General features: G+C 37.4%; 1 protein-coding gene across 2 annotated transcripts in view; it reads left to right on the plus strand.

Annotated features, from left to right (window-relative positions):
* LOC133527890 (probable phospholipid-transporting ATPase IIB) overlaps positions 1-16,011 on the plus strand; it is a 39,213-nt gene that overhangs the window by 18,553 nt on the left and 4,649 nt on the right. Inside the window, exons 10-18 of one of the 2 annotated variants that reach the window (XM_061865086.1) lie at positions 640-777; positions 3,373-3,546; positions 5,541-5,711; positions 5,904-6,089; positions 6,673-6,859; positions 7,063-7,253; positions 9,358-9,462; positions 9,960-10,086; positions 14,447-14,650. In XM_061865086.1, the coding sequence (XP_061721070.1) occupies positions 640-777; positions 3,373-3,546; positions 5,541-5,711; positions 5,904-6,089; positions 6,673-6,859; positions 7,063-7,253; positions 9,358-9,462; positions 9,960-10,086; positions 14,447-14,650 (1,483 nt within the window). The remainder of the gene's footprint in view (positions 1-639; positions 778-3,372; positions 3,547-5,540; positions 5,712-5,903; positions 6,090-6,672; positions 6,860-7,062; positions 7,254-9,357; positions 9,463-9,959; positions 10,087-14,446; positions 14,651-16,011) is intronic. The other variant, XM_061865093.1, reaches the window with a different exon arrangement.

Genomic DNA, 16,011 nt, shown 5'->3' on the forward strand with positions numbered 1-16,011 from the left:
TAACACAATATCTACATCATTATGGGGAACATGACATGACTCACATGAGTGTATGTGTCTGGCTCCAGTTTAAACCCTAAAATATTTTAAGTTTAATTTATTTCAATAATAATATAATATAACTTTTTAGAGTAAGTTAAACTAACACTGTATGGACCGAGGTCTGATTTTTTTTTTATATGTTGTATTTTGTAACATAATCTAGTTAGGCTGGGTTTTGACCAAAGCTGAGCGACACGAAGTTGCGTAGCGAGGATGTGGAACGATGTGAGTGTTTCCACCAGAGATGTGCGGGGTAGCTGAGCGGTGCGAGGATGCGTAGCGAAGCTATGTAGCGGGCTCTTTTCAAATAAGCGAACGTTTAGATTCCTGCTGCAGTCGACTGTAACATTTCCGCCGGCGGTACCTTTTACCAGACGCTTTAATGCTGGCACACATATAAAGTTTATGTGGGTTTAGGGGATGGTTGGGCCCCTCCAATTGGTGTGGCTACTTACAAAATGGTTTGTAATAGTTCCCTGAGCATCATGTATAAAAATCAAAAGTGAGAAATTCTAAGTGCCATACCAAGTGCTGTAAGCCAACCCAGCCTCATGTAATCGTCATCACTGATAAGTGATATCAGCCCAATATTTTCAGATGGGTGTATCCCTGTACCGAAGAGATTTTAGCAGCATCTCTTTGAAGCTGCGAGCAACCAACGAGATCATGCAGTTCTCAATACTGCAAATATTCCATTTCACCAGCGAAAGCAAGATGATGGGTATAATTGTGCAGGTGTGTACTCAAAAATCGCCAGGAAGGTTTTTATACATTTGATTTTCTACCCTAATACAGACAGAATAAAATTCAAGTTTGAAAATAAAATACGGCTCCCTATAGTTGAGTACATGCCTGATGTAATAGATACACAGGATGCACTTTATTAAAGATAAAAGTTTTGTGAAAAAGAAAACTAATTTCTTAAGCGTTCATGTCTAATACGATTTTCGTGGTAAGTATTTATCAGAGCTGGACACCGTTAATCAAAGGTAACTTCGTTAAACGTTAATTTTGAAAAGCTTTAACGGAAGTTAAAGTTAATCGTTAACTCGTAAAATCGTAAATATACGCAATAGGAAATAAAACTAGTAAAAATAATCACCCATCGTTGTGTCGTCGAGTCGTGTCACCGCTCGGTCTCGAATAGTAAGTAAGTTGTTATATTTGTCTCGCTCGCACCCGTGTAACTTATATGGCAACTGCTCAGGTTGCCGCGGTTGACTCTGTCATACTCTCGTAATAACAAAAATACGGCGCACGGGGTAAGCAATATTAGACTCTTAGTCAGTAGTAAAATCGCGCGACGATTCGCGCTATGTAATGTTGCACTGCATACAAACCTCAGATCATAGAAGATACTAGATATTAGTAAAAACAAGTTTTCGAATCATAGTACATCTTTTTAAATTAAAAGTTAGTATTCCATTTTATCAGTAAAAACCTTTGTGCCAGAACGTATGGATCGACTGACCTCCTAGCATGAGTTGCGTTCTCGCGCGCGAGTCCATATTTGAAGTCGCGCAAGATGTATGGAGTCGCGCGCGAGAACGCAACTCATGCTAGCAGGTCTGATATACCTTACTCCTACCTTGAAAATCATAGCTCGCAAATAAAGTCAAATATTTAAAGGAATATAATAGTAAATATAAAATATCGATACGAGTAGCTGTTACTTTATCGACTTTTCCTCCCTCTAGTGTCGCCGCTCTCGTTTCTTACTCCGCGCGGTTTATCCAATCACAGCGCGTGAGTTGGTTGTCTGGCCACGCCCTCAGTGATGTGGTGGGGGACAGTTGGAGACAACGAGACTCATTGAAATTATGCTTCGTTATAAATCTCCTTACTTCTTATATCTATTATACAAACCTAACGCAAACTAACTTGATCAGCGCGGCGCGGCAGCGTGCGGCCTTGGTGAGTAGGTACTTAGGTTAACGGAAGTTAACAAGTCTGTTACAGGTTTTTGAAGTTACCTTAAAAGTTAGTTAACTTAAAAGTTAATTATAAACTTAACTTCTTTAATTAACGATTAACGCACTTCTGCCCAGCTATGGTATTTATTAAGCTATACGGCTAAAGTTATTTATTATCTCAAAATAAATTCAACATTTCACTACAGAGGAAAATAAAAGATAAAAAGAAATATGAGTGAGTTAGTGAATGTGAGTTACCTGCATGGTAATAATTAAGTTAAAATAATAAATAATAACTACTTCGTCAGGTTATAAGTTCTGTCATGAAGTTTTTTACTGACAAAAAAGTTATAGGCACAGATCCTTTATTATTCATATTTATCGGTTGAAAGCTTGTATATTTAATGTTGAATTACTTAAATAAATAAATAAATAAATTTAAATAAATATTATAGGACATTATTACACAAATTGACTAAGTCCCACAGTAAGCTCAATAAGGCTTGTGTTGAGGGTACTTGGACAACGATATATATATAATATAATAAATATTTATAAATACTTAAATACATAGAAAACACCCATGACTCAGGAACAAATATCCATGCTCATCACACAAATACATAACCCGGGACCATCAGCTTCGTAGGCAGGGTCACTACCCACTAGGCCAAACCGGTCGTCAAAATAATTTAAAGTAATTTGCTGTCTCATTTTTGCATAATTCTATGTAATATCTGAAAAGTTTAAAAAAATATGTAAAAAATACGTGCCCATCAGTTGCGATCTTGATCCCCATTTATTTATTTTTCTTTTTACATAGCTTAATCTTACATAAAGCAAAAGCTGGATCTTTTATCTTCCTTAAAATATATAATTTATGTGTATTGAACTGCCGAAATTCCAACTGTACATGTTTTACCAAACCTACTCGTTGGATGGCAATCAAAAATAAGCGTGTTACTAAAAGTTAGCTAAATCTACAGACTTGTCGGAAAACTAAATGCTGGTGCGAAAGAAACGTTCTAACAAAGTAGGTTCATACTTATAAACAATTGTACCTATTTGATTAACGTGATACTGATTATTACTCACTTTTGTAAAGTATAATTTTTCACAATCCAGCTGCGTACTCGCGTCTAACGGCAATTCTAAAGTAAACAAGTAGTAAATAAAGTAGCAACCTAAATTTCAAACTAATAATATTACGTTTTGATCAGTATAAAACAAGCTTTAAATCCATGATTGACCTTTTTTTGTTAAAAGCTTTCTATTACTATTTATCAGTAAAAACCCTTTTGACAGAACTTATGACGTGACTAAGTATATACCTTTTTTTTAACTATAGCTGTCGGTAGGATGAGGTAGATTTTGCAAAATTAATCAAATATACATGTTTTAAATTTATTTTGATTAGGAGGAAGTATCCGGCGAGATAACGTACTACGTGAAAGGCGCAGACGTGGCGCTCGCGCCCCTCCTCGAGTCTCCCTGGCTCAACGAGGAGTGCAAGCGGCTGGCGGCCGAGGGCCTGAGAACCCTGGTGGTTGCCAAGAAAATTCTGACTAAGAACGAGTATTTGGAATTTGAGGTTTTTATTTTATGTATTATTTTAAGCCTGGCTCTGGAGGAGCTAGGGTGGTTAGAGTAGCGCTACCTCGTTTTTCACGCAAAATGGAACAATGGTTGTCGATTTGTGGAAAATGCCCAGCAAAACTAATTAACTAAGGGTCTGATTCACAAAGTCTGAGTAACGTGTTGGATAGCTAATTAACAAATAAATTAACTGCCAGATAAAACTTCCTGCAAAACTTAGCACTTTAGCTACCTTATCTTTATCTACTTTATTTGAAAATTGTGAAACGCCAACGATGACTTTATTCGTCAGATAAGTGGCAAACAGCTTATTCGGGACTTTACTTAGATATTGTGAAACAGGCCCTAAGCCTTCCGTAAGTATTCAGCGACATAACACACTACGTGAAAGGCGTAGTCTTGGGGTCGCCCTGGCTCAACAAGAAGTGCAAGCAGAGGGTCCTCAACTAAGAAATTCTTACTAAGAATGAATACTTGGCATTTGAGGTACTTAAACGTTATGTATTTTATCTACGCACATACCATAAACCCTCTATGATGCTTACAAAATCCACAAATATGGCGAGCATTAAGATAAACTGTTTTGTTACAACAGATTTCTTATCTGTGCAAAATCGTTTGGTAATGAGTAATAACATTAAAATTTCGAAGATCTCTGGAAAAACAAAACAATTTTATTTGACCTCTATTCAATATCAGTCGAGATGACCTTTTATTCGAAATGAAATGTAAATTGCAAAAAATGGTAATGAATCTCGCATGTTCATTGATATTGAACGATATGGTAATCGACCCCTGACTCTAGTTCGTCTCTGAATTAAAAATAAAACCGGTCAACTACGAATGCCTGGCAAGTAACAGGCCCAAAAAAAGGTTTTATTTACCGCCATTTGACGTACCTACGGTTTAATCTTTAATTAGTTTATATTTTATTTATTTTATTGTTTTAAATAAACTATTATAGCAATAATTTCGTGTAAATTGAGTGATAAATATATTTCCGAGGCACCACCTCATAATAATATCCGCGAATGTCACCAGAGAGCAACGATGCCCCAATTCCGGCTCTAACAGGTCGTTAGTGACATAGAGAGCTTATAATATGTTATTAGATAAAATAATGTGTGTAACTGTACATAATTTTGCATTAAAACACTGGTGTGGTCCTTTTAAGAAATTCACTACGTTTGTTTCTTAAAGTCACACTTGTATTTTAATGCCTTTCCCGTCTCCGTTTTAGGTTGAGCAAAAATTCTGGCTGTTCTCACAGGTCGAATTTCTAATCCGATTCTATGAAAATTTTGTGAGTAGGGTCAATAATTCTTTGGATATTTCTATTTAGTTTTGATTTTTATATTGTTATGGGGGTATGTGAGGTCTACAGCTCACAGAGTCACTAGTATTCGACATGGTTAAAAAGCTGTTTAGGTACGATTTGTAGTAATAAAATACGGTGTGGTATTCCAGAAATAACACAAACTGTTTTAATGTAACTAAAAAAACATATTCAAAAACAAAATCCTTCTTATTGCTTGTAATCAGGGTCCGTACATTTCATGTCGTTGGCATAAAAATGACGTAATTTCACATACATGCAGTTTGTGTAAAAGTACTACAAATGTTGATAACTAACTTGTTAGCACGTAAAAAAAACTTGTTACGTCAAATACACTGTTAAAAATCAAGAATTTGTATCATTTAATAAACTAATAATCTATTATTGTGTTGAGTGACAGTAAGATGGAAGTTAGACGTTTCTGTACTGATTGTCAAGTATCTATATCACTATTATCAGTTAACTAAAGAGGTTAACAAATGATTAATTATTACGAAAAGACTAATTGGAATCATACTCTATGTAGCGTGACGTCATTTTCCGTCAACGGCATGAAATGTACGGGCCCTGCTTGTAATGTTTATGCTGTCAATTCCTACAACTTTCAGTGAATCCTATGCAGGCTATGCATTAAATAAGACTACGATTCGCAGAGTGAATACAAAGAGGCGAGACTGAGCGTGACCAACCGCGCCGAAAAGACCATGGCGGCGATGTCGAAGCTGCAGTGCGGGCTGCAGCTGCTGGGGCTCACCGGCGTCGAGGACCGGCTCGCCGACCACGTGCCCGAGACCATGGCCATGCTGCGCGCCGCCGGGATCAAGGTCATAATTCACGTTAACCCAAGGGTTACGGAACGCACATTTAACTAATGCATGGCGACATATGATACTTACTATCAGCCCTTGTTTAGCCAATTTTGACAAAATGGTAATTAGAGAACCCTACACTGAGCATGGCCCGACATGTTCTTGGCCAATTTTTTAAGTTAGTAGTAGGACATTGTTTATGTGCAGATCTGGATGTTGACCGGCGACAAACTGGAGACAGCATTGTGCATTGCGCGCTCGCTGCACCTCGGCGGCGGCAGCAGATGGTTCGTGGCGCCGGAGTGCAGCTCGCGCCGTGACGCGCACGCGCTCCTGCGCGGGCTCGCCGCCGCCGCCGACCAGGACCTCATCATCGAGGGCGAGACGCTCGAGGTCACTGCACTAAACACACTACCACGACTTCGTTTTGTCGCGCCTACGCACCTCAGTGATATAATCTAACCTGACACTGCAGCGTAACCTAAAGTGTAATCGATTGGTCTAGTCACGATTTTCTGAAAGTAAAGGAATTAAGAATTTCTGATGTTGGTAGACCCGTGATTGTTTTTAGATATGGGTTATGGTTTATGTAATTCACCAGGACCTGGGTTGCTATTTTTTTTTCTGCCCTCCGGGCGGAAAGCATCAACTTTCCTCCCGCTGCGCTAAACGAAGTTGCCGCTTTCCGCCTCCGTCGAGCAGAAAAATAGTATGCGCACCAACGTAGGACATTCCACGTGTTGGCAAACACGCGAGATGGAATAACAATTTTACACGCGGCACGCAATTTCCTACTTTGCCTCCCTTGGGACACAAATAACTATTGTTGGCGATTTTTAAAATCGATTGATATAAGGTTTAGTGTGACAAATTTAATTTTAGCGTATAGAAAGGTCTCTCATTCCATTCTATATTTAATATTTATTTTGACAAATGAATATGCATTTGACAAGTGCTGAAATTGTCTTTGGAACAGATGTGCCTGCAGTGCTACGAGGACGAGCTGGTGGAGGTGCTGTGCGGGTGCTCGGGTGTGGTGGTGGCGCGCTGCTCGCCCACGCAGAAGGCGCGTGTGGCGCAGCTGCTGCGCGCGCGCGGGCGCGTCGTGGCGGCCGTCGGTGACGGCGGCAACGACGTGGCCATGATACAAGAGGCAGACATAGGTAATACATTTTTTGCCGCGATCAATCGCGCCCAAAGATCTAAGGTGGAGGCACGCATGGTGCTATATCTTTATCGTTTTTGTTTAAATGACGAAAGATAAAAACAATTCTCCTATATTTTATGAATTGACGTAATGTATTTTTTTAGGACACTGGCATATCTATTGTCAATTTTAATTTAGTAAAATGTACCAGTTGAGGAGTTTGCCTATGTACAGGCGTAGGCATAGAGGGCGCGGAGGGGCGCGCCGCGTCGCTGGCGGGTGACGTGAGCGTGCGCGCGTTCTCCAGCCTGGCGCGGCTGCTGCTGGTGCACGGCCGGCGCGCCGTCATGCGCTCCGCCGCACTGTCGCTCTTCATCGTGCACCGCGGGCTCATCGTCTCCACCATGCAGGTCAGTGCCCCAGCCACCAGTGCGAAACCACCCTATAATCTATAAGGGCCTCCGCTAAAACATGCGCGAGTGCACTTATCTATATTGAAAAATAGTATCCCACCAAAAACAGTTTGATGTACAATGTTGCCAAGACGAAACCATAAGGCTCGCACTATCAAAAAGTTATCAGATCAGCAGCGCTACATGGCGCGCACGCGTGGGCGCGCTACGGATTTTCACCTGTGCGGCGGCGGGCGGAGTAGACACCAGCTCTGTGCACCCACGCATGCGGCAGAAGACCTAAACTGCCTGCTAAAGGAACAACACAATATAACAAACACTACAGACCTGCCTAGTGCGGTTACCAATGTTTATCAATTTGTATTCTAAAAACTAATTGCTGAAGAAATATTATAAGTTTTTTCAATTTCACGGCTTCATTAGTAAACATTACCTGCCGTCGTTAGAACCCCCATCTTACCGTCATTCATAACACCTTTATTACTGATCATTTTCAGAAAAAAGTGTACTTTTGAGTTATTTCTACTCGAAAACACGAGGACTATCGATTTAAAAAGGACAAAAGTGTAAAAAAAAATACTGTTTTGTGACGCATTTTGTAGGGACCATCGCAAAAGTGACACCCAAAATTTGTATGAAACACTGGGGACAGCTATTTTCTTTTATTTAATCAATCAAGAGTTGTTAGTGTTACGAATAAAAGTAAATGGTACACTTTTTTCCGAAAACCCCCCTTTACGTAAGTAAATACTTTCAAAATATAAGAGACTCCCGAAATACCAACCAAAGGAGACGAATTTACGCTAACGAGTGGGACACATTATTAACTTAAAAATTACAAAAGGAGGCGGTTCTCAAATTGGTTGTGTAGGTATGTTTTATTTTTTAAATGTTTGTTACCTCAGAACTTCGTCAGTTCTCAACCAATATGGATTTTTTTTCCTAACTTCAGATTTTTCCCATTTTTGTTAAAATCTAGTTCTGATGATAGATCCATGAAGAGTCGGATGGAAGTATTCAAATTTTATAGGCCTACATATAGTGAGCAGGCTCGATCAAGGGATTATAGAGCTAGAAGTTAATTAAAGATTTATTAGATTTATTATTATATGTATATAAAGAAAACTTAATTGCAATGAAAATGCAGATGAACTTACCAGAGCCGGATCTGTAAGCAGCCTTATAGGTCCGGAGCTATTTGTGGGTCTTTCACAGGGAACTATTGTAAGTCCAAACATCAAAAAGAGGACAGGCTTCGGGGCCGGCTATCTGGCACCAAAAAATTGCTACCCAGAACTCCATCATCCGGCACATGGAGTCGAAAGGGGGTAATTACACAAAAGATTATTATCGGTCGAAGTGTATCTGCAAGGGCTCCCGAAACTATAAGGTAAAATAAACCGAACTAGTAACATTTGATGATGTGGAACTGCTGATGAAGACTAGAGCCGAACACCTCAACGACACGGATTTCTAGTTTGGCGACATGTCGTCTTCGTTTAGTTTGTTCAGCAAGTTTTGTTTTTAAACGACATTTTTATTTTTATACAAGATCGAGTTCTGATGGAGTCCATGAAAAATTGAGGGAACGTCTCAAATCCTATAAGCATGCCTTTAGTGATTTTTTTACATCTAAAAACTAAGCGAAACTTCATCAGAAATTAAACTGTTCATGAAGATCAGAATGGAACTCTTCCACGACAAGTATTTTAGGTTTTGGGGCTAGGACATGCACTATGGTCGTAAATAATATTAATGGCATTTCTAATTGTATTGTGAATTCGGTTATTTCTATTAAAGCTTCATAACACTTGAACCATATTAACCGCTTCCCTCTTTTACAAGCTTTTACTTAACTTGCAAAGTAACTATGTATGTTTGTACGGATCAAATCTTGCAAGTTAAATTTGACCCACTTCCCGAGTTCCAATAAAGCTGACCATGCAATATTATGGTACCATCGAGCTGATCTGATGATGGAGATAGGAGGTGGCGATAGGAACTTTGTGTTAAAACAACGCAACAACACCTGATTGTGTTTGAGATTTTTAGAAGTGTATCGATGAGTATTAGTTTGACTGAAATTTTATTTTTGTTTCAGGCGGTGTTCAGCGTAGTGTTTTACTTCTCGTCGGTCTCACTCTATCCCGGATTCCTGATGGTTGGATATGGTACCCTGTTCACTATGCTGCCAGTATTTTCTTTGGTAAGAGCCTTAATGTCCCATAAGTTTTATGTTCTTCGCTCTCTCTCTCTCACTGAACATGAGCGTGAGCGAGATGGATATGCGTGCCCTAAATCGCGGATATCATGTTTTTAAATTTTTTATACGTTTAAAAGAAAGTAATCGATAAGTTCCCTCAAACATGCCGGTTTTTAGAAGGAATTTTCATATATTTAGCCTTTGTGAAAAGTTTGTTACAAATTTTTAAAGTGCATTTTAGACCTATGTGCGTGATTTTTTTAACGAGCAAAAGTCAAAAACCCAGGATTTGAATAAATCAACGCCTCGAGATTGCTAATTTAATTTATGGCTGCCGTATTGGACGATACGATAACGTTTTTTTTTTAAATCTGTTTTCTGAGCCTTCTGCACCTTAAACTTCATTTTGATTATAAACAAAAATAACAAAAAAAAACCGACCCGAAATTAAAAATTCAAAAACCCTGACAAATTTGTAACATATTTTTATATATTTTCAGGTCCTTGATAAAGACATTCCTAGCTCTACTGCTCTCAAATATCCTCAACTGTATAAACAATTGACGAAAGGGAGACAATTGTCATACAAGACTTTCTACATTTGGACGGGGATATCCATATATCAAGGTAAACATTATTTATACACTACTCCACCGTTTTAATATAAGCGGATGGGGAGAGGGGGTCTTCAAAATGGGTCACTATTGGTTTCCATACATTTTAATTTCCGATTTTTGCACTCCATAACGTTCCATCATAATTTTTATTACTCATATTGTCAATAATCATAAAATTAAACAATATAAAATGCAGTTCCGATTTTTGCAGGTCGTCATTGTTGTTAGTCATAAAATATGTTAGTGATAATCAGACATAGGAATCCGCGGGCCAAAATTGTTTGACAAGTAGGGAGTTCCTGTATCGATAAAGTCAACTATCGATGCTAGTTCTATATACTAGTGATCACTAAAGGGTTTGCTTGTAAAAATACGTTTTTATTAAGGCTAAAAAACAATTAGTTAAATAACAACTCAATATACTCTTCTTTGTTTTTAAGACAAGAAAATTTTATAGTTTTACTTATCCCAATTCCCGAAAACATGGAACAAATTCTGGTCGTTTATTTTAATTATTGTTAAAGACCAGAAATGGGACATACGAATGAATATGTTTTGTTGTTTTTAAAGTAACTACAGCAAAACTTTCGTGTAAAATGAGCGATAAAAATATTTCGGTGACGCCACCACATATCCGCGAGTTTCGCCAAGAGAGCAACGAGGCCCTGTAATTTCGGTTAGTGAATTTATCATAGAAAGTTTATAATATGTGTGTAGATAAAATAGTGTATGTAACTGTACATAATTAGGCATTCAAACACTCGTTTGTAACTAGGGATTGCAAATATTCGACTTTTTTAGAAATTCGAATATTCTGTTTTTTCGAGATATTCGAATATTTTGGCAAATGTTAAATAAACGTAACTTTAATGTGTTTTTTATATTTATTTTCGTAAACGGTCTTGAAATCATCAACGATTACAAAGTTTAACAGTTAACAACATATTAAAGAAGGAATATTCGGCATAAAATAACATTTCCAAACATAATATTGAGTGTCGTGACTTACTAACACTGTCCATACACTGATATAATATACTTCTACTACTTTTTATAATCAGACTCTTCACAATTGCTTCCAGCATCAAGAGCTATGCTATTATAAAGGCTAAATTAAACAATATCACCTTGATATCATCTTCATCAACAAAATCGACATCGCCTACTGCTTTGCCGTTCAAAATAATCAATATTTGACAAAATAGACAAACACCTGTGCAATGCGAAACGTGGTTATTTGCACGCGCGCGGTGGGAGTAAGACGGAGGTATACGAAATCTGGCTCTATAAGCGCGCAAGCGTATCGCGCGCCAGCTCGTTAGCGGCCATAGTAGGTGATATATGTTTTCGTTTTGAAATCATGGTGTTATGAAATTTACTCGAAATTTTTATTCGAATATTACAATGAACCAAATATTCGATAAATTCGAATATTCGAATTGCAAGCCCTATATGTAACAGAACGAAAGGAAAAGAAAGAGACCCATTAATGTTTAGGTCATACTGAGCAACTTTTACTATGGGACAAACCCTGAAATCGCAAAAAAAAAATTTGGCTGTGTAATATATTTTGCTGATCTGATGTTGAAATTTCCTATGGGAGAGTCAATTTTTAACCGACGAAAAAAACGGAGGAGGTTCTCAAGTCGACACGTATATTACTTAAACTTAAAACTGCAACCTCCGCCAAGCGCCCAATACAAGGCAATACAAGGGGCGTCAAGGAAGGTGCTCAAGTTTGTTTGAGGCTGGCACCGACTCCAAAAATAACAGATTGTAAATATATAAATACGCAGATTTGTGTGATTGATTTCAGAAGTATGTATATAGTTCATACTTTCTAGATGTAATTAAATTGATATAAGCCTAGCGATTGTATTAGGTATATAGAAAGTGTATAGAAATAGATTATAATTGTAATTGTAGGGTAGGTATTCACTTGCGTTATTGAAGACAAAATTATTATTTTTTTCTTTTCAGTGCGCTATTATTTTTTTATGGTCGATTCGTTTCGTGTTAGTAGCCGGTTTTTTTATTGCCTTTTAGTTTTTTTTCGGCGGTTAAATTTTTTTGTTAAAATGTTTTGTTTTCGCGATTTCGGGATTGGTCCCATAGTAAAAGTTGCTCAGTATAACCTAAACATTAATGGGTCTCTTTGTTTACCTTTCGTTCTGTTACATACTGTATATCGAAGACCAATTTTGTCCATGATTGCAAAATCACTCAAAGTAATCTCTTTGAATGGCTATGGAACAAAAACAACAGAACGAAGCATTTCATTGTTTAAAATTAACGCTTTTTCAAATTTTTATTTTATTTGCATAAGCGTGCCGTGCGTAAGTAACTAAGTAAATTGTATCTATAGCACAATCGGAATAGGAGCAACCGTGAAATCTCTGGAACAGTCTTGAAAGTTGGTATGCATTAAAGGCCCCTTTTTCATGCCCTCATCGTTTGACATTTGGGAATCGCAGCCATCTTGGAGAATGTGTACCATTCTGGAGAAATTCGCGTTTTACTCTAAATCTACATTCTCTATGAAACTATGGTGTAAAGCAACATTAAAGCTTATAAAATTCTACACTAAATATTTCTGGATATCTTTGCTGGAAAAATACATCTTATTATAGAAAATACATGTTGAACCCAGATTTTGCGCTTATGTCCTTTTAGGGGATATTATCTTGATAGGAAACTTATAAGAGAATGAATTCCACTTTTAACTATACATTTGTACATGATCTACCCCAACTACAACTAAGCTATTGAGCGGATTTCAATAAAATAGACATCAGTAGATCCATAATTGGTACTAGGCAAGTGCTAGGCAATACAAAGTTACTAATATTAATGGAGGAAAAATGTTTATGGCTAAATAATGTGATTGCAAAAACAGATTTTAGATCTTAAATGGGGTTCAAACAATAGTGACAGTAATCAAAAACACCTACAATTTCTGGAATAACTATTTACGTGTCTTAAAAGCTTGGGGATCAGGCAGCATAAGACAAAGTATGCGTCTTTTTTGTTTTTTATTTTTTTCTTTGTATGTATGGATTTAATATAAATATTGTGTATGGTGAAGTAAAAGCTTATTAAATTTCACACGACATATTAATGTTAGCAAGTTAGAATAGTTGTAAGAGTTCTCAAAAGAACTCTTAGAACCCAGGTAGGATTCTATTTTAAGGGTTCTCCATTTAAGACAATTCTAGAGTACATATATTGTTAAACTCAAAACATTTCTGAATGGTTTTGCACATGTGCACTTACCCTATGTGTGTTCTAGTAATAAGTTAATAAAAAGTACAAATATATTTTACTACCAACATATCATTTTAAAAAATCCTTCCAGTTTCCTCAGCTACAGGTTGTTCTGAATCCATAACCCTACTTTCTGGTTAAATCGCAATAGAATGAAATGTTGATAGATCATGTACAGATTGTGTATTCTGTTTAGTGTTAGAACTGGAATTCATATTCCTACAAGTTTCCTATTAAGAGAATATCCCCTGAAAAGTTATAAGCGCTAAATCTGGGTTCAGCAAGTATTTTCTATAACAAGATATATTTTATTCGCAAAGATATCTAGGACGATTTTGTGTAGAATTTAATAAGTTTAATGTTGCCTTACCCCATATTTTCATCGAGAACGTAGATTTAGAGTAAAACGCGAATATATCCAGGATGATACACATTTTCCGAGATGGCTGCGATTCCTCAAATGTCTACTATATATCCCAGAGATTTCGAGGTTAGTCCTATTCCGATTGTGCTACTAATGTAACTATGTTTGTACTGTACGGGTCAAATAGTGCAAGTTAAATTTGACTCACTTCCTAGTTTTCAAAGAAGCTGAAGATTTGCACACATAAGTAAGTTGGGTGACAATGCAATATTATGGTACCATCGAGCTGATCTGATGATGAAGACAGCAGTTGGAACTCTGTGATCAATCAACGGAACCTAATTGTGTTTGGGGTTGTTAGAATTGTTTCGATGAGTTTTAGTTGCCTATGGAAAGAAAAGTACAGTCAGCAATAAAAGCTTGTATCAAAAATGATATTTATGTCAAAACTTTGATTTTAAATAAAATATAAAATTCGATTTTCTACTGTAACTTTACCTAACAGCATTAGAGAAATGGTGGGTTCCGAAAAGTAAGTGAAGGCGCTAATGGGCTTATAAATCTATGATGATAAGCGACTCTAATTTCTGTCTTAGTGGTAGGGTATGGTACTCCACTTCATCTTAAACACATCGCTGATTGTAAAGTCTAAGAAAAAAATGTGGTTCCATTTTACCAGCTTTTGTACTTAGATAGCGCTGTACGGCTTTATGGCCACCAGTTGATTAATGGTTTGCCACAGGCGGCGTAATAATGTACGGCGCGCTGGTGCTATTCGAGGACCAGCTGATCCACATCGTAGAGATCAGCTACACGGCGCTCATCCTCACCGAGCTCATCATGGTGGCGCTCACGGTTGACACGTGGCACCGACTCATGGTGGTGGCCGAGCTGGCCAGCCTGCTCATGTACGCCACGACGCTGCTCGTCTTCAATAGCTACTTCGGTAATGTATCAACCCATTTGATGTTTCGGACAATTGAGATCCTTCATTTCAATCTCCATGGACCATTCATGGTTGTAAAAAGTGGCTCTGTGAGCTGTAGACCTCGCAAAGCCTGTGGCTCCAACATTTTGAAATGACAAAAAAATCCATATACTGAATTGTAGACACGCTCAACGCACGCACGCTCACAAAACTTCCTGAGATTCGGTTGAGAAATGTGACCTGAAGAGAAGAACAACTGGACATACGAAAGCCCAAGTAAAAATTATTGCCCAAGCTGAAACTGAGAAAAAAGCTGCATACGACTTTAACCTTTTGAACGCCAAGAACACCTAAAAAGTCGTCGTTCCCACAGCGCCAAGGACTACTATAGGTGTTATGGCCGACGCTGTCAAAGTAACCTTCACACTTCCGAGTAAGGCTTACATTAGCTCCTTTGCGCCCAGGGTTTTGAATGATGTTTGTTTTTCTGACATAAAGCGTTCAAGGGTTAAGTAAAATGGCCCAACTGTTCGAGAAATGTAAACAATTTGCTACAAAAAAAATTACACTTTTAAACTGACTACTTACTTCTTTTCTCATACCTTATTTGCATGTCTATGAATGATATTCCATTTGTCCAATATCTTGGTCCAATGTGTATTTGCGTCTCACATTTTGCTTAATGAGAGTCGGACGCATGGCACATTAGACCAAGATGTTGGACAGATGGAATACCCCCTATGATGTACTATGACTTTAAACACAATGTGTTTGGGTTCTTCCATTGAGGCGTTTCCTTAGCTATTTTCCAACTGCATCATCATATCAGCTCATGTTTAGCATGTTATTGTATTGTCATCGGAATTACGCCAAATTTCAACCCACTCACACAAGTGAGAGTCAGAATGGCGGGTGTACCTAAATAAAATCAAATGAAAAGCATACCATATTTTTGTACCTAATTTGTACTATTTAGTACCTCGTTTAAAAAAATTTGTACCTCACGACAGACATGATTTACTGAGTTATTTGAACTTAACAGATTAAACATTAAAGGTACTAAATCCTGGCGTAATAAAAATAATTGTACCTTAGCGTTTTTTCTTAAAAATTTTAATAGCAAGCAAAATATAAAATGAGTAAAACTTGGAAACCAAAAATAAAATGACTCTTATTATAATTGAATATTAAGGTACAAAAAAGGTACAAAAATTTGGCTTTTATAGAATTTATCAATAACCACGGTGTTTTTGGTGATAACTTTAAGTACCGTGAGGTACAATTTTTTTTAAAGGAGGTACTAAATAGTACAAATTAGGTACAAAAATATGGTATGGTTTTCATTTAATTTTATTTAGGTATACCCGCCATTCTGACTC

The sequence above is a fragment of the Cydia pomonella genome, chromosome 1 (genome assembly GCF_033807575.1).
Source record: "Cydia pomonella isolate Wapato2018A chromosome 1, ilCydPomo1, whole genome shotgun sequence".
Classification (NCBI taxonomy): Eukaryota; Metazoa; Arthropoda; class Insecta; order Lepidoptera; family Tortricidae; genus Cydia; species Cydia pomonella.